The sequence below is a fragment of the Bidens hawaiensis genome, unplaced genomic scaffold (genome assembly GCF_021521415.1).
Source record: "Bidens hawaiensis isolate Kalapana, Puna unplaced genomic scaffold, B.hawaiensis_p1.1 tig00008321_1, whole genome shotgun sequence".
NCBI classification, from domain to species: Eukaryota; Viridiplantae; Streptophyta; class Magnoliopsida; order Asterales; family Asteraceae; genus Bidens; species Bidens hawaiensis.
In genome coordinates this window covers 824,089-843,126 of record NW_027491591.1, presented here as the reverse complement: position 1 = coordinate 843,126, position 19,038 = coordinate 824,089, and the positions used below count along the sequence as shown (strand labels likewise).

The window sequence follows — 19,038 nt, the reverse complement described above, 5'->3', positions numbered from 1 at the left end:
CGGCTCAAAGTCGAGCTGGCAACTCCCATTCTTATCTTCATTATCATAACTAATTGGGCTAGTCCAAAAGGTTTTTTTTGTTTTAACTAGTTAGGTACTTTGGTGTGCCAAGGTTTGATGCACACACAATGCCAAAATTGAAAAGTTGAATGCAGTGTTGTAATGAGTTGGACGCATCATTGTAATGGGTTAGACACACCGTTATAATAACGGTCAGTTATATTGTTAAAAGTCAGAGTTTTAAAGAAATTGGCAAGAAGTTTATAGAATGATTTAAGAAACATGAATGATAAAAAGAGATCAGAGTTTAAAAATATTAATAAGTTTTTTTAGATTTAAATGAAAAGTAATATTAAACTTTTTCCACTACAATCTCCCCAACCCAGATTTTCTATGACAAATGCACCACAACCCGCATCATCCGGGATTCGAACCCCTAACCTTTTGGTTGTGAAACACACCACTTGACCACCAGTTTCAAACAAAAAGGTATAATAGTAACACCAAATGTGTTATTACTATTTAGTAGTGGGGACCATACGCACAAGTACTCAACTTCTAAAAGAATAATAAAGCATGCGATATAAACATATCACGTGAATCATTCGTGAAATTTACTTGTCCTTACAGTGCATCTTAATGATACAAATACACGATTATACAAAGAATTACACAAGCACTCACTCTGTTTTGAGATGCTTCAATCCGTATCAAAACCAATACAACCTCAAATGGATCCAATATACGGACACCATAAAGAATACTCACACATCGAGACGAAACCTATTTGGGTCCCACGTGTCGGTGCAGCCATAACATGCTAACTCGGGGAAAACTTAGCACCAAATGAAGATCAAATGAACAAATATAAATGTCTAGAATCACACAACAAAAGAATTGGTGTCACAGCTGCCTGCAGAAAACTTAACTTCCGTCAATTTCTTGCCTGAAACCGAAAACATAAGAACCCGACATTAGATTTGTAAATTGTATTACCACGTGTAATTTAGATTTGTTATCAATAGCGAGTAAAAGTTAAAGATAACGGGTCAAAAGTCGTCCAAAATGGGTTAGGTATCTTAAAAGATGTAATGCTTGCCTTGCTCAGATACTTTTTGTGAATTCTCAATGCTTCTTTCAAAGCCTTTTTTGCATCCAAGCTTCCGGTTATATCACCCATGATCTGAACAATAAGCAACTATTAAGTCGAAAGTTATAAACGGAAACGAGGCTAGAGTTACAGGTGAGAATTTCAACTCATTTACATATAAACAGGTCGATTATTTTATATCTAACAGATCAAACAAATAAATTTAAAAAAATAGCTTTTAACTAAAGGTGTAATTGTGTAAATGAGCCAAGCCACTCGTGAGTTACTCGAGATCGACTCGTTAAAAGCTCGAATGAGCTGATCTTAAATGAGCTTGAGCCTAAAAAACAAGCTTGTTTGTCAAACGATCCCGAGCTTCACTGTAATTAAAAATATATAAATATTTGTAAATATATATATTAAATAATAATATAATATATAATAAACGAATAGAGTTCAAGCTTGAAAAACTGCTCAGGCTCGGGCTTTACAGATAAAGCTTGAAATGAGCCAAGCTCGAGCTTAGTCGCGCTCGGCTCATTTACACCCCTACTTTTAACAAGTCCAAGTGTATGTTTTAAAGCACAAAATCTCCTAAACCATTTTATTTAAAGAGTTAAATTATAATTATAATGACCATATTTGGCAAACTAACTAGTACACAAATTTTAACAAATATTGGAAAAAGAAAGTGTTCCAGGTCATCTCAATCCAACCCAGACCGTTTCAACCTGTACAAAGTTATACCCTTTAGACCCGTTCCCCGACCCGGCCCGCCCATTTTGCCCCCAAAAGTAAAGTTGAAGTAAGAACCTGGGCAACATCATCTAGGCCTTTTGCTTCGTTCAACAACTTTTTATTTTTGGTCTCGAGAACACCTGCCACTAAAAAAACAGCAAGAATACTTTTTTGGTCCGTTCGTCCATCTTTCACATTTTTTCTCTCATATTTTCCATATTGTAGTAACACTTTGCTGCTTAATTTTGTGGCTACAACTTCATTCGTACCATTTGAAGCATAATCAGAAAACATGTTTGGATTATACTCCATGGCCCACATAACCTGATTCCACATTTCAAAAAAATATAAACATCATTTTCAGATTCAAATGCATTAAAAAACAAAGTGATTATTCATAGGAAGATAAAAATATGTAGTATCATCTTACCTCCCATAAATATAAGGCATCTATAAATGAAAACTCCCTTCGAAAAAGTACCATTAGCATTCGAATTGCAAATAAATATTCTCCACCGTCCAAGCCCTCTTATTACATAAAATAATCAACAATTTTTCAATTAATGTAGAGTCATTAATTGAAAACAACTCAAATGAATCATGTTAGGGCTGTAAACGAGCCAAGCGTTCAGCAAATCGGAAGTTCATTTGCGTGCATTCTTTTAATAAATGAGCGAATGTAAACAAAGAATTTGGTTCCGTAAATTAAATGAATGAACACGAACAGAGACAATGTCCGTTCAATTGCGTTCGTTTATGTACATTCATTTACTCTTGTTTACGTTTGTTCGTGTATGTTTGTATATGTTCGTTTATTAAAATTTTTACTATTTTTTATTTACTTTTTTTTCTTTTACCCTTATATTTACACTAAAAATTGAAACACTAATCAAATTTACTTGGAACTTTGAGACATTATTTTAATATAATTATGTTTATGATCATTGTTTTTAGTTTTATTTTTACATTATGTTAATTTTATTTTTTTTGGATATTATGTCCGGTACTTGAATACTTCAGAATTTTTGGGTGATTATGTGTTGATATCTATTCATAAAATGTCCGTTTCATTTCCTTAACGAACGAAGACAAACAAATTCATTTCCTTAACGAATAATGAACGCGGACACGTAATTTCGTTCAGTTATTTGTTCATGAACAATCTGTTTGTCAAGTATTGTAATAATCTAGTTTTTGTAACCTTTACAATTCTACAATATTCTCCAAGCATCTTTGCTCATGATAAATATAATAACAATTTTGCGAACCAAACGAGTGTCATAGAAGATGTGTTTTTCATCAAAATTTGGTAATGAACGGTTAAAAGGTCAACTTACCAAGGTGTTGATGAAGCTTCGGGTCAACAACTCTCATAACTTGTGAAAGTATGCCAAGTTGTGATTGTACTCCCATAGAAGTTGCATTGGACCTAAAGTTTTCCCTCTTCATAAAAAAAACCAAACTTGTATAATTTAGTATCAATAATTTGACACGTGTAGTTAAACCAAACAAATTGTGCTAACTTGATATATTACACACCAAATATTTGTTTCATACAACATTATAATCATTTAAACCAAATTTAAATCAGTTAGAAAAGAATTGAAGCTTACAACTCTACGCATTGCATGTTCAAAACACCAAAAGGCATCTGCTTCATCCTTCAAAAGCATTACCATTGGGGAACATATATCATTCATCCCTGCTTAAAGTTGGTGATTATAATAAGCATATGATATTATAATAATCTATAGTTTTAATATAGAGTTTGTTACCTTGAACATAACCAATATCATCATCAACCCAAGTGTATATAGCAAGTAAATCCCAAAGTTTGGCCTGATTAGCTTCGGTTTCATAAAAAACAAGAGAACGATCGGTGCGTACAACATCCAACCCTGCAAAAGTAACAAGAACAGCCTGTTGGTTATAGGCTTGTAAACAAACCGAGCTAACATGTTTCATTAAACTGTATTTCTTATGGACAAAACCATCTATATCATTTTATTCAAAAATCTACACTATAGGCCTGTAAACAAACCGAACGGACATGAATGGAGCGTGTCCATGCTTGTGTTCATTCGTTTAACTTGAAACTAGCAAATGATCGAACATCAACAATTAAACGAACGGGTTTTTCTTGTTCGTGTTCAGTCGTTAAGAAAACTAACGTGTTTGTTAACAGTATAAAGGAACGATTAATGAACGTAAAAAACAAACATAGCTGAAAATAAATGAATGAACAAAACTGAGCTAAAGCCAATTAAAAGTAAATGTGAACAACACAGTGTGAGGCCTAAAAAGCTATCCTAAAATTTTAAATGAATATTTTAATGAATCACGAGTGAAAACAAACAAACTTAAATAAACGTAAACTAACAAACGAACATAAAAGAATGTTCACGAACATAAATGAACGAACAAGATATGTATTCATGTTCGCATGTATAATAACTAAATGAACAAAAATTTTTGTTCATCTTCATTCGTTTATTAAATAAATGGTTTACTGAACATTCGGTCCGTTTAGTGACTATGATTGAAATAATATTAATTTGTGATGCAAGGTTAGCTAACCAACCTATCTGAGGCAAACTACGTTTCCACTCGCTGACTTTCTTGTCTGACTCATCGTCGGATTTTGGGTCAACAATTCCATTATTTTCACCCGGTTCTCCATTTTCAGACTCTAAAGGTGCCATGACAAAGCTCCCGGTACCGATAACGGGTACAATCTTTTTGCATTCTTCTTTCCATGAATTATACTGTTCCCTAACAACAAAAGGATGAAGCAATTGGTTAACATGTTTCCAATAATACCAAGTATTATTTCATTCGTTAATGCATTTTTATGTAAGAGCAGTGTTTTTATAATCTATATATGGGTAATAATAGTGGTCCTTGAAAGATGAAATGATCGAACTCGGTTAATTAAACGAACGAGGTTTTCTTGTTCATGTTCGTTCATTTAGAAAATGAACGAGCTTGTGTTTGTGAATAGTATAAACGTAAAGTTCATGAACGTAAAGTTTCGTAAACGAACAAGCATGACTAAAACAGAACATAGGTAAACAAACATAAATTGTAATGAGTGAAATTTTACTTTCATAAAACTAGACTTAATAATGATGGGCCTAAGAAATTTAAATGAATATATATAAAAGAACATAGAGGGACAAACTTAAACAAACCTACACTAACAAACGTAAATGAACATACGGGGCATGTGCTGATGTTAATTCGCTTAATTAAATGAACAAAAACTTTTGTTCACAAAATGTTCATTCGTTTATTACAAAATGAACTTCCCGTCAAACGCTCGGTCTGTTTACAAGCCTAGCTATTAGCTGAGAGTACCACCTTCTCTTTTTCCTGAGGTTATCTCGTTCCTCCGTGGTACTGTTGGGATCATAACAACCCAGCAAAAATTCCCAAACTACCCCTTTAATCGCTGGATGAATGCCCTACAATTAACATTATAAAAACATTGATGTCCCATATAACCATTGCACAATAATCATGCTTGATAAATATTAAACAAGTGAAAAAACAAATATGAAACATAGATCACATACATAAAACAATAAACCGAAAACCGTACCCCTCTTTGAATCCTTCTAAGCACAGCTGCAATATCCAAACGACCGTCTTTATCAAACGCAGCATTCCATCTTCTTTCACTCAGAGTTTTCCCAACCTAAAACCGTTAACCAATCACCAAACTCCATTTAAAATATTTAAAAACAATGCTTCACATTCACAAAAGTAGTAAAGTAACAATTTTGAACAAACCTTGGGCTTAAACCTGGTTTTAGGCATATGTTCTTTGCATTCTTCCCTGACCGAATAATACGATTCCATATCGGCATTGCCATTTGACTTACTACTACCACCAATAATACTCCTCAACATAACACACAGCAACAGCTAACTCCTATAAACCCTAATTAGTATTTTGACTTCAATATATTCAAATTCACACCTTATAATTTTGTAATTCAATCAACTAACCAAAACCCATGTCAGATAGACCATCAAATTACAATCTTTATTGAAAATTTTGAATAAATTAAGAGGATTTATTACCTAATTTTGTAATAAATTGGGTATCTTTGAAGATATACAGGCGATTAATGATGTGGGTATCCGACAATAAGCAAAAATTTTGCTGGATTTGAACGCCAATTGATGAAGAATCAAAATATTATTATTATGGATTTGGGTATTCAAATTATTATCATTATTATTTGATTCTAATGGTTGTTTACAAATTGATTATCGCTGTGTGTGCTTTAACCGTGTTTGAATCAGGCCCCTCGGTTTATGAAGAAAGTCGAGTCGGGCCCTTGAAGTTCATCGGGCGTATGAAAGTAAGGGGTGTTAATTTCTGACACGGTCAGAAAAAGCGAAAACAATCTAACACAAAATTTGCAGGTTTGGGTTTGGTGTAAATGGGTCCAGATCGGTTTCGGGTCAACCAGGCGAACATATTTAGCTAAACGTGGGTTGACCTTTTTAAACCATTTGTTTTTTTTTTTATTTTGTTTTTCTAATGCGTGTATTATGTAATAAGTTGAATTGTTTACGTATTTTTATGTCAAAATATGAAAGTAAAAAAAGATTCACACAAGATTTTTATAATTAACATGTAATTTTTTCTTTTACATAAATTTGTAGATTTTGTTGTAAATATATAAAGCGAAAGAATTAATATGTGGAAACAATAAAAAAAGAAAATAGATGAAATGCTTTTGGGGTCAAACGGTCGTGTACAGGTCAACTTGCGAATATGCGTGATTGACACGATTTTTGGGTTTGGGTCAAATTTTTGGCAAAGTGTCGGGTTGGATCCGGCAACCCACAAACACGATTGGTTTAATGCTCCTAATGAAAGGTATGTAATTTCATAAACATATCATTCTTGTATGAATGGGTTTAGATCGTATATAATGTTTTTTTTCAAGAGAAAAGTATTAAAATTAGGAAGTATAGTTAGAGAATTTATAATATGATTGAAGAAAGTTGTTTGCGATAAGAGTTGGGAATTTTTAAAGTGTGCCATTAGTATATGTAGAAAGTTGTTTACTAGATGAGTGCATGTTTTACTATATTTCTTCGTAAATCGTAATATTTACTATTGCGAAATAAACATATTGCTAAAATAACAATCTTGAGCACACTGATTAAAAATATTTAACACTCTCTCTATGCACGTGTCTTTTATGTTCTTTCGTTTTCTTTCATTTGAAAGCTTGTAAGTGTTAAACTTGAAAGGATGTTTATTCTTTGTTGAAGATATTGACATTTATATAAACTTAAGTCTGGATTTCATATAATTCTTGATTTCTAGTGGTTTCATAATCATCGTAAACTTTGTTGTTTTGTATATGGACTATTTTATCTTTGATCTATAAGTCTCTATAATAAGGCTTGTTACATAAAGTTTGCAATTTTAAAATATTTGTTCTTGTATCTTTGTGATCTTTTGGTAAAAACTTCGCAAAACCTTTGTCAGCTTTCACAAATCACAAGCACTAACAAGCATCTTTGATCTTTACTTAATAGTCAGAAAATTCATCTATATTACAGCAACTCAAACCAGGGCCGTCCCAACCCTTTGAAAAATTGAAAGCATTTTTCAAATTTTATTGTTATAAAATAAAACAACTAAACTACAAATACATTTGGCTTTTCAAATAAATTAAAAGTAATTTTCACTATTTAGTATGTTTTGTTCTAATACCTAAAAGCTTCTAACTAGTCGAGTAAAAACAAACACTTTTCACAAACTCACAACTTTTGAGCAGTCTTTTACCACTTTAGTTTTTTTTTTTTGAACGGCAACGGTGCTGAGGGGTTTCGAACCCACGACCCCCCTGCCACAAGCATTAGTGGAAACAGCTTAAATAAAAGTGTAAAATCATAAATAATTTGACTTGTAAACAAGTCAAACAGATTAAGATAACTAAAGTCTACTCTTAAATTTTAAAGCAATTAACAGATAAACTCATAAACCCAAAACACAAGCTTAGAATTGCTCTTAAATGGGTATCACGTTCTGGGAAATTTTCATATATTGGCGTTTAGGTTTTCAAAAACTAAAACTTGAAAACAGAATAAAAAACAGCAAACATCCCTTCAAAATTCAATCCTTTGTAAATGATCAGACATAAACTCCTACCAACAAACACTGGTTTACTCAACGATAATTTAAATAAAATGGAACAAAATCTCGACATTCATACAAATTAAGCAGTCTCCTTCTTTAGCTTGGCTAGCTCTTGCCTAACGACTCCCGCCTTCTGCAAGATCACAAAACAAATATGCAGTGTGACAAAGTTATCAATAGTAAAAAAAGTTAACAAAGAATGAACTAATGCTAACCTTGATTTTTGCCAACATAATCTTAAACCTGTCGAAATCATTGAGTGATGCTCTCTTCTTTTGAACAATGAACTTTCTTCCCCATGAGCTGTTTTCCCATTTGTTTTTGACATCTACAAAAGATACTTAATAAATAAAAACAGACCTTTTTCAAGAACAATCAGAGCACATAACATGTGATACACGATGTATAGAAATGAGTATATTAAAAAAATAAAATATTTGGCCAAAGGGCAGTATATATCAATTTTGCTTTTAATATAATAGTAACAATAATAGCAATAAACTTTTTAATACCATACCACCAAAATATTTATATCTTCACCACTGCTATGTTATAAAAATGTTAATGTGTCATTATAATGGTAAATGATACACTAAAAGTTTGATTTATAAGACAAATAAAAACCACATTTTAAGTTGAACCTCGGCATCATGGATCGATGTTTTTGTATACCGAATTTAGAAAATCATATTATATATATACTTAGATTAATATTCTTAGAATCAATCAATCTGTCTCAATATCTATACCAATGTTGTACATACCAGCAGCCTCCATAGCAGCAATAAGAGTTTTCTTGTTTGGAACTCTTTTAATGTCAATTTTGATGTCGGTAAGCGTTAGCCTCTTGAAGTTCATTTGGCCTCTCACCATGTCAGGAGAATCAACAAGAGCCTGCCAATTCAAAACAATTATTTCAGCACAACCTTAACTTCTTCCATTATATTCAACTTGAACAACTAAACTCAAACTCCTCACATAATTGCAGATACTATAAGCTTATAAAAAACTTAACATTTAAAATAACACTATGCAAAATTGTAGTATATATAAGCTTCTATAAAACTTAAGATTATGCATTTACTAAAAGCTTCTGAAAAAAACAATTAGAAATAACATTTCTCAATAATAAAAGTATAATAAAAAACATATTTCATTAAATCTTATCATTTTGACCTAAACAATAATAAAACCATGACTGTAGCACTGCTAGCAAACACACAAAGCAGTTTCTTATAGGTTTTAAAAGCATCAAATTCATAACCATTGGTAATTAGCACATAGAAATCAAACAGTAAGTTAATATCTCAACTTGTTAAATGAAAATGAATGAAAAACATCAAGCATTTCCTGTATCAACATTTAATTCCTATATAATCACGCAATAATAACAAAAAAGTAATTAGAGCTAGATTTAAGATCTGTGTAGCAGTGGAATAATAATAATAATAATAAATTACTCAGTTCTGATCGATGACATCGACGATAACAACGAGCTTGCCGTAGTCCTTTCCGTAGTTAACGAGTGCGATTCTTCCGATCTCAACGTACCTCTTGAACGGCTACAATATTAATACAACAACATTTGTTAGTTCAGATAGAATAAGCTGGTTGAAATTAGATTAGGGTTTTGTTTTACCATTTTTGCAGGAGAACTGAGGCTGCGGCGATGATTGAAGACAGACGAAGAAGGCCAAGAGAGTTAGGGTTTTAGATTGGAAGGTGTTTAATAGTTGTTGGGAGTTACTGATTGGGCCTGCAGTTTGTTTCAATATAGCCCAATGTTATACACCAAAATGCCAGACTGGATTTGTAAGGATATCGTGACACTCCTACATAAACCGAAAAATAAGAAGCCAAAAAAATTAAAAGTCATAATACCGAAAGGCGAAAAGATATCGAAATACGTTCGACTCATTGTTTTCTTTGTTGTTTAACTTTACGTCGCAATTCAATCAGTATTGATTCGCTTCGTTAGTAAATGAGATAGAAAACAAAATAAAACTGAAGTCAAACCATTTTTTAAAAGTTAATGAACGTGAGCTAACTAACAAAAATCAAACTAATTTAAAACGAATCATGTTAAACACATATATTACTTAAGTATAAGGGTAAAATCGAAAGTGAAAATCAACACTTCTAGTATGACAAGACAAAGTTACAGAACGCAAATGCAATTATAAGACTAGAGAAAAGAAACACGCAAAAACTAGCATGCAAAAAAAAAAAAAAAAGTTCGAAAGGGAGTAAGACCCTAACAAACTCACATGACCCTCCACCTAACTTAGAACCTTTTGATTTCTTTTCATTATGTTTGGGTTATTATATTCAAACACCACCCACATGGTGTGTTAGTAATTCTATACGGCTTGTATAGGGGCTATACGACTCGTATAGCCCTCACAAGCCTGACAGATGTACGGAGGGGACATTGTGACAACTTTTTTAGTCTATACGGGCCGTACAACCCCTATACGAGTCGTATAGGCTTACTATCTCGTATAGACTCACTAATCACATCTGACTTATACGACCCGTATAGATAGAGTTGTGTAGGGTATATACGACCCATATAACAACTATAGTTCAAAATTTTAAATAACTCATATAGGTTTCGACAAGAATAGATCGTATGATGACATCTAAAAAGCCGGTACCCCGAAACGCTCATGTTGCTCGTAAGTTGTTTGATTAGTATGGAGCAAAATATACTTTTAAATTACGTGTTTTTATTTTATAATCAACTCAGCTGTTATGTTCAATATTTTGTATTTTTAAAGTAATTCAAAAAAAGCGTATACGAGTCAAATATGTGCTATACGATACAAGGGGACAACATCTGACATACTCAGACACAAAAAGACATACATTTGCACATATACGACTCGTATAACTCCTATACAAGTCGTATAGACACGCCTAATATCCAAATAACCTATGTGGTGTTTAAATAACCTAAGCCTAATGTTTACATCTAAACATACAAAATAAACCATTTCATATGATAAACAAACAACTTAACGATTATTTATCTTTTACATACTATTTCAATTCATTAGTTCACCATACAGATACTACACAACTAAACACATTTTTGTTCCATTTAAACCAAGGAGCTTGAGGTCAAAACGTTGCTATTCATGACCCGCTGAACAGTGTTAGCAGCTACACGACATCAGGCGCAAAGAAACCAAAAGTAATAAACACAAAGGGTATAAACACGTGACCATTCTCATAGACTTTTTTTATACAATAGTAATTACATTATGAGAAATAAGAATAACCAAACGGTCAATCCAAAACACGCAAAACCGATAAAATAACAATCATCGTATTCAAATGTGACAACATTACAAAGAGTACACGAGTCATTTGCAACCCGAAATCTCTAACACAAGATGAAGATAAAGCCGAAACAACATACAGAAACTCAGATATCTTTTACCTTTTTACTTCCTTATTTGGAGAAACTCAAAGCTTCTAAGCGGGTCTTCCCGAACCTTTGTGGCCCGCCCGAATGCTGATGATTTGGTCTCGGACCCGTGCGGTGTTCTAGATCCACGGGCCGCACTGCTTGACACAACCCGACTTGACGGGCCTTCTGTAGCTTCACCTGATGAGCCGGGCCTGGTTGAGTGACCCGCATACCTTGATGTGCTCCCGTTTCGAGACGATCGCACCTTTTCAGAATCAGCTTGCTGTAAATGAGATTAATGGACGTTGATTATGTTTAATCTTAAACGGATCAAATGCTGTACGGGTGTGCATGAATCCCAAAAAACCGAACGCAACCCAAAACCAACAGTTGGTTTCATATTTATTTAAAATCTAGGCAGTTTGGTTTCGGATTTGTGTTTACGAAAAACCAAAAAAAAACAAACAGAATCGAAAAAACTGAACCAACATGTAAAGACCGAAAAAAACAGACTTTTTTTATTATTAAATTAACGAATTACAGATGATGTTACTAAAAAGTTTTAGGCCCAAATGATGTGTAATAGTCATCAGTAAATAATTAAGTAACAAAAACATTTAGGCACAAAATTCATCATCATCATCGTACTCAGTATATCCCACCAATAGCAAAGCTATGGTAGGGTCTGAGGAGGGTAAGATGTAGGCAGCCTTACCTCTACCCCATAGGGATAGAGAGGCTGCTTCCGGTGAGACCCCCGGCTCGATAGTAGTTTTGCATCAAGCCTTGGACATAAGGCACATAGCACTCAATCATCGGGACACCAGCTGATCGGTGCATGTACCCTTATCTTTCAGCTATCAACGCCACTACATGATGCCTGATTAACCGTCCGTCACTTTTAACGTTATTTTCACGAGATTAGTAAAATAACGTCAAAATTAGTGCAATTTCACTTTTGCCCACCCGAGGGTTCACACATATATACATCATATGTGCGCACCGCAAGCAAGGCTAACATTTAGGCACAAAATTCATCATCATCATCATCATCGTACTCAGTATATCCCACCAATAGCAAAGCTACTTAGGCACAAAATTGCAGGCCCAAATTCATAGTTTATAGAGATGGTTTGAGTTGCCCAACTTGTTTTTGGCCCGTTACCCACCAGACTCGACCCGCCCCGTTTTGTAACCTCTAACACTATAATATAAGCTTACCACGTCCTTCGATGAAGGCACATCTTCCGAGGTCCTATGTCTCGCATGTTCATAACGTGCCCCGGTTCCCAGATTTCTTCTCGGTAATGCTTCTAATGCACGGGAATCTTGTTCACCTGTTTAACAACACGTGGCATATCTATATATGTATATGCGTATCTACATTCAGACCAATGATTTAAAAAGTATAGTTAAAAAAAATACCCGGATTTCTTCCATGCTTTTCGCCCCCAGTTCCAGCATTACCACTAATATGCTGCTGCTGCTGCAGAATAACTCATTATTATTTTTTATAACAATAATAATAAAAATGATAACAATATAAGTATGTATGTATGCACGGACCCATCCTCTGATCTGAGGATACTTCAATACAGTCCAGTCAAATATATAGTCAAATTGATAGCCTGAAAAAATGAACACAAAGGGTAAATTAGTCATTAACTGTGGCAAAAATCAAAATAATTAAATAAATATATAGGCACCTTCACGAATAAATAAGTCACGGAAAAGCCTCTTCAAGTACGAATAGTCGGGTTTATCTTCGAATCTCAGTGACCGACAATAATGGAAGTATGAAATAAACTCCGATGGGTATGATTTACATAGTACCTACAAAAAAAGTTATTAATAATCAATAACTGATATTCCAACCATATTTTATGTGGGCCCACACACACGGGCGTATATGTATACCTCTACTAGAGTCAACACTTTCTTTTCACTAATTCGGTCATATTTCTGCTTCTTGTTTCCCGCTTTCAGTCCCTGCCACGGGAGGCTAATGCAAAAGCACGCACAGAATTAAAGGGAAGCAAAGCCAAAATTTATAATTAAAATTAGAAAAAGGCAAAAAATAAAATAATTTCATATGCTCACCTTCCTCTTATAAAATACATAAGAACATAACCAAGAGATTCAAGATCATCACGCCTACTTTGTTCTGTGAATACAAAAACAAAAAATATAAAATAAAAAGAAATATTAATTATTGGAAAATTTTTATATATTAGAGGTTATAAAACCGCTTACCGACTCCAAGGTGTGTGTTGACACTAGCATAGCGAGCTGTGCCTGTGAGATTCTTGTTTTCCCTGAAATAATTTTCAAATGAATTCACAATTCAGTTCAGATTATATAACGGGTCTAGGGGCAAAAATGAACAAAAGTGTTTGCAGCTCAAACCCGACACGTCCTATTTTCATCTGCTTTCATAAAACTTACCTGTTTTCAAACCCGAGCGTCTAGGGGTGTAACAAGCAAAGTCACGTGTGAGCCACTCGAGATCCGCTCGCTAAAAGCCCGAATTGAACCGAGCTTAAGCAAGCTTCAGCCCGAGCTCGAACCCAATGTTAAGCCTGTTTAAATAACAAGTCCAAACCCGAGCCCGAGTTCACTTATTGAGCCAGAGCTTAAAATAAACTTGCTTTAATCAAAAAGCCCAGGCCCAAGTTCACTTATCAAGCCTGAGCTTAAAAGTAAGCTTGTTTAGTTAATGAGCCCGAGCCCGAGTTCACCTATCGAGCTTGAGCTGGCTTGCGAGCCTATTATTTATAAATTTTGTAATTATTATACATTTATATAATAATTATTATATGTAAAACTATGATAAAATAACTAAATAAAATATACTCTGCTATATATAAAGCTTTTTGTGAAAAATATATAATCTATTAATATACATGTACGCGCATCTAATCATTAAAAACGTATAAAAATTAATAAATAAAATAACAAATGAGCTAAGCTCAAGCTTTAGAAATAGAACTTGAAATGAGCCAAGCTCAAGCGTTAGAAATAGAGCTTGAAATGAGCTAAGCTTGTGCTTTCGTAAGTTAAACGAACCGAGCTCGAGCCCAAGCTCGGCTTGAGACAAGTCCCTCTAGACCATGTGCCAAGTCAAAAGTTGCAATCTTTATGAGAAAAAAAAGAGTGTCATGTAAACTAAAGAACCTTGAGGAAATAAAAGTTACCTATAGGGAATGTGTTTATGAGTTTGAAGATCCCTATATTTTTTTGCAAGCCCAAAATCAATCGCGTACACCTGTCACAAGAATGAAATAACAAAAAAAATTACAATTATTGGGCTTGGGCTTGCGACCGAAAATTACTATCAAAAAGTTACCTGATTGGCCTTGCGACCGAGGCCCATTAGAAAATTATCGGGCTTTAAGTCACGGTGAAGAAAACTCCTCGCATGCATATACTCAACTCTATTTAACTACAAAACACCATAAACATAAATAAAAAGTGACTTAAAAGTTTAAGACATAATTTTATAAAATAGTGGCATGAACACATACCAATTGATCCGCAAGCATTAAGACTGTTTTCAAGGAGAATTTTCTATTGCAATAATTAAAAAGATCTTCGAGGCTCGGTCCAAGAAGGTCAATGACCATGATATTGTACTCTCCATCAACACCGAACCACTTGAGGCTTGGTATTCCCGCTTAGCAAATGATTTGATTAATTAACAAGAGTTGATTAGTTTGACTCAAATATATAACCTTATAAATGGTTACGTTAAGTTACACTTTATCCATAAAGCTATATAGTAAGAAACCGGTCAAAAGAAGCCCAAAGTGTAGTTTTAATGCAGACAACCTCCTAATTCACTTTATTCAAAAAATTATATTATTGCTGGAATAATACGGTTTTCTAACTCATATAATAAAAAATATAAAAGTGAGCAAAAAATGCTTTGGGTCAACCTAGCCAGTTTCGACCCGGGCTAAAAACAACCCACGTTGAGGTTTAGTATTCTTGCTTTAGTCACAAGATAAATAATAAAAAAAACACTGACTAATTGGCAAGAGTTGATTAGTTGACTCAAATACATAGCCTTATGAAACTAATATGAATACATATTTACAGACGGTTAATTTGGCTTATGCTTTACCCATAAAAGGTCAAATGGATTAAAAATAATACTATATAATAAGAAGGTTAAAATATAAAGCTATATAAGAAACGAGCAAACGGATTACAAGAAGCCAAAAGTACTTTCTAAATCAATCTATTCAAAACGGTATACTATTACTAGAATAACACAGTTTTCCAATTCACATTTATAAAAAAATATATATAAAGTGTGCAGTGTGCACAAAGTTTTTGGGTTAACTTTAGCCCAAACCAGTCCACTTTAACTGATATATGTTTTTAACATGTTACTCGACCCACCCTTTTGACCACCTCTATTAAGCAGTTTTAAGTGTCCGGAAAAAAAAGTGATTATTATCATGTAACTTTGATTCTTTAAGCTTAAAATAATCTAAATATAAATGATATAAATGTAAGAAAACTAATTATTGAGAGAAAGAGACTCACTTCCTCCTTGAAGAAGCCTATATATTTTTGATTCATAATGAAGTTGAGGATGCCTCGTCTTCACGGGTTCCTATAAAAAGTAAAAATTCATGTGCATGATGCATAATTACAAAAAAGTGAAAAAAATGTAATGATAACTAAAGCACCTCTAATAGATAAAGTATTTATAACATGTTTCCTACATTGGAAATATGAGTGACCCTTTCGTTTCTTTTTTATTCTAGTAAGAGTAAAACGTAAAATTTTGCAACTTTTATGGATTATGCATAATTATGATTTTTGAAATTTTGAAATGAAAAAACTTTTGAGTGAACAAAATTTGTACCATATATTAAAATGTAACACTATAATGAGCTTTCAGGATATTAATGTGGCATGCCTTAAATAAATGACATCACTGACCAAATACTACACCATTACTGACTTATACTTCACTATTTTTAACTTACTATTTCACTGCTTTGTTTCATTTAAAACCCACCCAATTTGATGCAAGATGAGCAGTTTTGGACAAACAGTAACATCATAAATACCAATTGTAGTGTTTTCTTTTGCCTTTTTGGCAGAAAAAGTTTCTTTTTTCAGAAAAAGGACAATAATAACTCATGATTAATCAAAATTAAAATAAAAGGACATAAACTAAACCATCAAGAATAGAAATGAATAATACCAGTTTAACAGCTACTTCTTCACCACTATGAATATTGACACCTGCAATAATCAAGATCATCAACAAAACAAAAACACACATTTACATAATTACTTATATGATACATGTAATCAAATATTTAAATTTCCAATAATAATTATAATATACCTAAATAAAGTTCACCAAAGGATCCACTTCCAATTTTCCTTCCAAGCTTAAACTTCCCACCAACAATACTATCCATATTTGTTTCTTCCAAGCTCAGATCTATATACACCTCAATTAGGATCTCAAAAGGATTAAAAATTCCCAATTTCCAAACAAGATTAGAACAAACCCTAATCTTGATTCAACAAAAAAATTGAACCCATTTCACAATTACATCAAAATCACCCAAAATTCAAAATTCCCAATTGTAAAAACAAAACTAAAAACAAACCCTAATCTTGATTCACAAAAAGACTATAACCCATTTCACAATTTCATCAAAACTACCCAAAATTCAAAATTCCTAAATGTAAAACCAAAATTAAAAACAAACCCTAATCTTGATTCAACAAAAAGACAAACCCCATTTCATAAATTCATAAAATCACCTAAATTTCAAAATACCCAATTGCAAAAACAAAATTACCAACAAACCCTAATCTTGATTCAACAAATAAATAAAACCCATTTCACAAATTCATCAAAATAACCCCTAAACTTGATTGAACAAAATTACCAACCTAATTTTTCAACAATTGAAGCCCATGGTGAGCGGCAAATGATGAAGAAGGCATAAATTCAGCCAATTTCATGAATGATGTTTGATCATGGTTGAGGAATATTTTGAATGAATAAAGATGTGACAGTAATAATAATTATGTAATTGAAGGATGGGTGGGTGAAAAAAAGAAGGATGGATGGATATGTGAGGACGAGGAGGAAGAGGATGTTGACGAAGAAACAAGAATAATAATAAGAAAAAGAAAAGCAGGCGTCAGTCAATATTTTGCTTTGCTTTTTCTTTTCTTTTTCCTCATTCTTTTTTGAGTTTTTTACCAAAATGGTTGGAGGGAAAAAAGTATTTACCGATATATGTTATTTTAAAACTATTTACCAAAATGAGGATTTTTCTATTCTCTCTTCTTTTTGTTTAATTCTTTATCAATAGGGTTAAAAAATAAAAAAGAAAAAACCATAAACTGCTGGAGTTTTAATTTCTATAGCACGTTTTTTAGAAAGTTCATCCACTTACATCTATAGCAAGTTTTGTAGGAACCAAATGGAGTTTTAATTTCTGTTTTTTAATTAACTAATTAGAATTATTTTCTTTTTATTTTTTCTTTAATCAAGCCATGTTAGCTACAACTTAGCAATCATCTAAATAAACTTCAAAATAAGATAAAAAACATACTAAACAAGAGTTTCAAACTAAACGGTCTCAATATCAAAGACAAACAAAATAAGAACGTCAAATAAAGTCAACTTGATAATATTAAGTAGAGATTAAAATAAAAATGTCAAAACAACTTCATCCACTTAGACGTCAATTCTTCTAGGCTTGGAGGGACATGTTGACCGATTATGACCACGTTCTCCACAAATTCCACAACGGTTACCACTTTTTCCTTCTTTAATGTCCATTCCATTCCGTAGCCTTGTAGAGCGAGGGCGACCCTTTTTGTCTCGCTTTAGATCCAAATTTGGAAGTAATCTAATAGATGGTGATTGCGGCCAATAAGCTTCATGAGGAATCGGGAAAAACTCGGATGACCAAGTAGCACAATAATCCACAATTGAGTAACACTTGTTAATGTATTGCCAATTGTTCAAAGAAAGTTTGGCGCATACACTCAAAACATGAGAACACGGATACTTAAATATCTCCCATTTACCACACGAGCAAGTTCTTTGTTCCAAATTAACTACTTGGACATTTTTTCCCTTTTGAGTTATGACCTCAACAATTCCCTTCTGTCGATTAAAAATTTTCAAAGAATGCGCACCTGCTTTTGACATTAGAGCAGCTTGTTTCGCCGCGACATGAGGAGTATACACATCTCCATTAGCTTGAGCACTAGATCCCATAGGACGTCTCACCTCAAAATAGTTAACCAATCTATAAAATGTAAGTTGAACACATGATGTGATTGATAAGAAACGAGCACCTTTAAGTACACTATTAAATATCTCAGATAAATTTGTAGTGAGCAGCCCATATCGCTTTCCACCATCATGTGCAAGTGTCCATTTATCAAGTGCATGGTCCTCGAGCCATTGAAGAGCTTGCGAATTTATCGTCCCAATTTCTTCCATAATAGAGTTGAACTTTCGAATTTGATTTTGACTTCCAGCACGATAAGCTAATCTTTTCAATTTTGAGTTGCGAAACTTATCATTAAAATTGTTGATAAAATGCTTTAAACAATACCTGTTGAAAA

The 19,038-nt window shown here is 33.1% G+C and overlaps 3 protein-coding genes across 6 annotated transcripts; all 3 read right to left on the bottom strand.

Moving 5' to 3' along the window:
• Nucleotides 1-636: 636 nt before the first annotated feature.
• Nucleotides 637-6,048, bottom strand: LOC143637477 (uncharacterized). 2 transcript variants are annotated; one of them, XM_077104860.1, is made up of 12 exons: nucleotides 5,915-6,048; nucleotides 5,621-5,762; nucleotides 5,430-5,525; nucleotides 5,189-5,292; nucleotides 4,410-4,600; nucleotides 3,604-3,726; nucleotides 3,442-3,530; nucleotides 3,166-3,271; nucleotides 2,259-2,356; nucleotides 1,904-2,152; nucleotides 1,100-1,183; nucleotides 637-946 (listed from the first exon to the last, which is right to left on the bottom strand). In XM_077104860.1, the coding sequence occupies exons 2-12, from the start codon at nucleotides 5,738-5,740 to the stop codon at nucleotides 935-937; spliced, it is 1,272 nt and encodes a 423-aa protein (XP_076960975.1). In that variant the 5' UTR covers nucleotides 5,741-5,762; nucleotides 5,915-6,048; the 3' UTR covers nucleotides 637-934. The 2 variants fall into 2 exon arrangements, with proteins under 2 accessions (XP_076960975.1, XP_076960976.1); XM_077104861.1 differs by having other exon boundaries at nucleotides 644-946; nucleotides 4,410-4,593; nucleotides 5,915-6,044.
• Nucleotides 6,049-7,933: 1,885 nt separating this feature from the next.
• Nucleotides 7,934-9,722, bottom strand: LOC143637476 (large ribosomal subunit protein eL14y-like). The gene is made up of 5 exons (XM_077104859.1): nucleotides 9,637-9,722; nucleotides 9,458-9,559; nucleotides 8,762-8,891; nucleotides 8,213-8,325; nucleotides 7,934-8,130 (listed from the first exon to the last, which is right to left on the bottom strand). The coding sequence occupies exons 3-5, from the start codon at nucleotides 8,868-8,870 to the stop codon at nucleotides 8,077-8,079; spliced, it is 276 nt and encodes a 91-aa protein (XP_076960974.1). The 5' UTR covers nucleotides 8,871-8,891; nucleotides 9,458-9,559; nucleotides 9,637-9,722; the 3' UTR covers nucleotides 7,934-8,076.
• Nucleotides 9,723-11,310: 1,588 nt separating this feature from the next.
• On the bottom strand, nucleotides 11,311-17,435 carry LOC143637497 (casein kinase 1-like protein 9). 3 transcript variants are annotated; one of them, XM_077104877.1, is made up of 15 exons: nucleotides 17,354-17,435; nucleotides 16,781-16,901; nucleotides 16,634-16,674; nucleotides 15,964-16,033; nucleotides 14,937-15,085; nucleotides 14,759-14,854; nucleotides 14,607-14,677; nucleotides 13,666-13,727; nucleotides 13,513-13,576; nucleotides 13,330-13,414; nucleotides 13,119-13,245; nucleotides 12,979-13,040; nucleotides 12,838-12,898; nucleotides 12,634-12,749; nucleotides 11,311-11,695 (listed from the first exon to the last, which is right to left on the bottom strand). In XM_077104877.1, exons 2-15 carry the CDS (start codon nucleotides 16,854-16,856, stop codon nucleotides 11,447-11,449), a joined length of 1,329 nt encoding a protein of 442 aa, XP_076960992.1. In that variant the 5' UTR covers nucleotides 16,857-16,901; nucleotides 17,354-17,435; the 3' UTR covers nucleotides 11,311-11,446. The 3 variants fall into 3 exon arrangements, with proteins under 3 accessions (XP_076960992.1, XP_076960993.1, XP_076960994.1); XM_077104878.1 differs by having other exon boundaries at nucleotides 12,838-12,895; XM_077104879.1 differs by having other exon boundaries at nucleotides 12,838-12,889.
• Between the last annotated feature and the right edge of the window lie 1,603 nt (nucleotides 17,436-19,038).

What these genes read in the sequence shown, in the direction of transcription:
- LOC143637477 (XM_077104860.1), bottom strand. Translation starts at nt 5,740, where the DNA reads ATGTTGAGGAGTATTATTGGTGGTAGTAGTAAGTCAAATGGCAATGCC. An exon ending in TTAGAAGGATTCAAAGAGGG is followed by an intron (nt 5,293 to 5,429) that starts GTACGGTTTTCG and finishes TGTTAATTGTAG; the next exon opens with GGCATTCATCCAGCGATTAA. An exon ending in GCCTAGATGATGTTGCCCAG is followed by an intron (nt 1,184 to 1,903) that starts GTTCTTACTTCA and finishes CTTATTGTTCAG; the next exon opens with ATCATGGGTGATATAACCGG.
- LOC143637476 (XM_077104859.1), bottom strand. Translation starts at nt 8,870, where the DNA reads ATGGTGAGAGGCCAAATGAACTTCAAGAGGCTAACGCTTACCGACATC. An exon ending in TGCTGCTATGGAGGCTGCTG is followed by an intron (nt 8,326 to 8,761) that starts GTATGTACAACA and finishes TATCTTTTGTAG; the next exon opens with ATGTCAAAAACAAATGGGAA. An exon ending in TTATGTTGGCAAAAATCAAG is followed by an intron (nt 8,131 to 8,212) that starts GTTAGCATTAGT and finishes GTGATCTTGCAG; the next exon opens with AAGGCGGGAGTCGTTAGGCA.
- LOC143637497 (XM_077104877.1), bottom strand. Translation starts at nt 16,856, where the DNA reads ATGGATAGTATTGTTGGTGGGAAGTTTAAGCTTGGAAGGAAAATTGGA. An exon ending in AAGAAGTAGCTGTTAAACTG is followed by an intron (nt 16,034 to 16,633) that starts GTATTATTCATT and finishes TACTTTTTATAG; the next exon opens with GAACCCGTGAAGACGAGGCA. An exon ending in TAATGCTTGCGGATCAATTG is followed by an intron (nt 14,855 to 14,936) that starts GTATGTGTTCAT and finishes GGTGTTTTGTAG; the next exon opens with TTAAATAGAGTTGAGTATAT.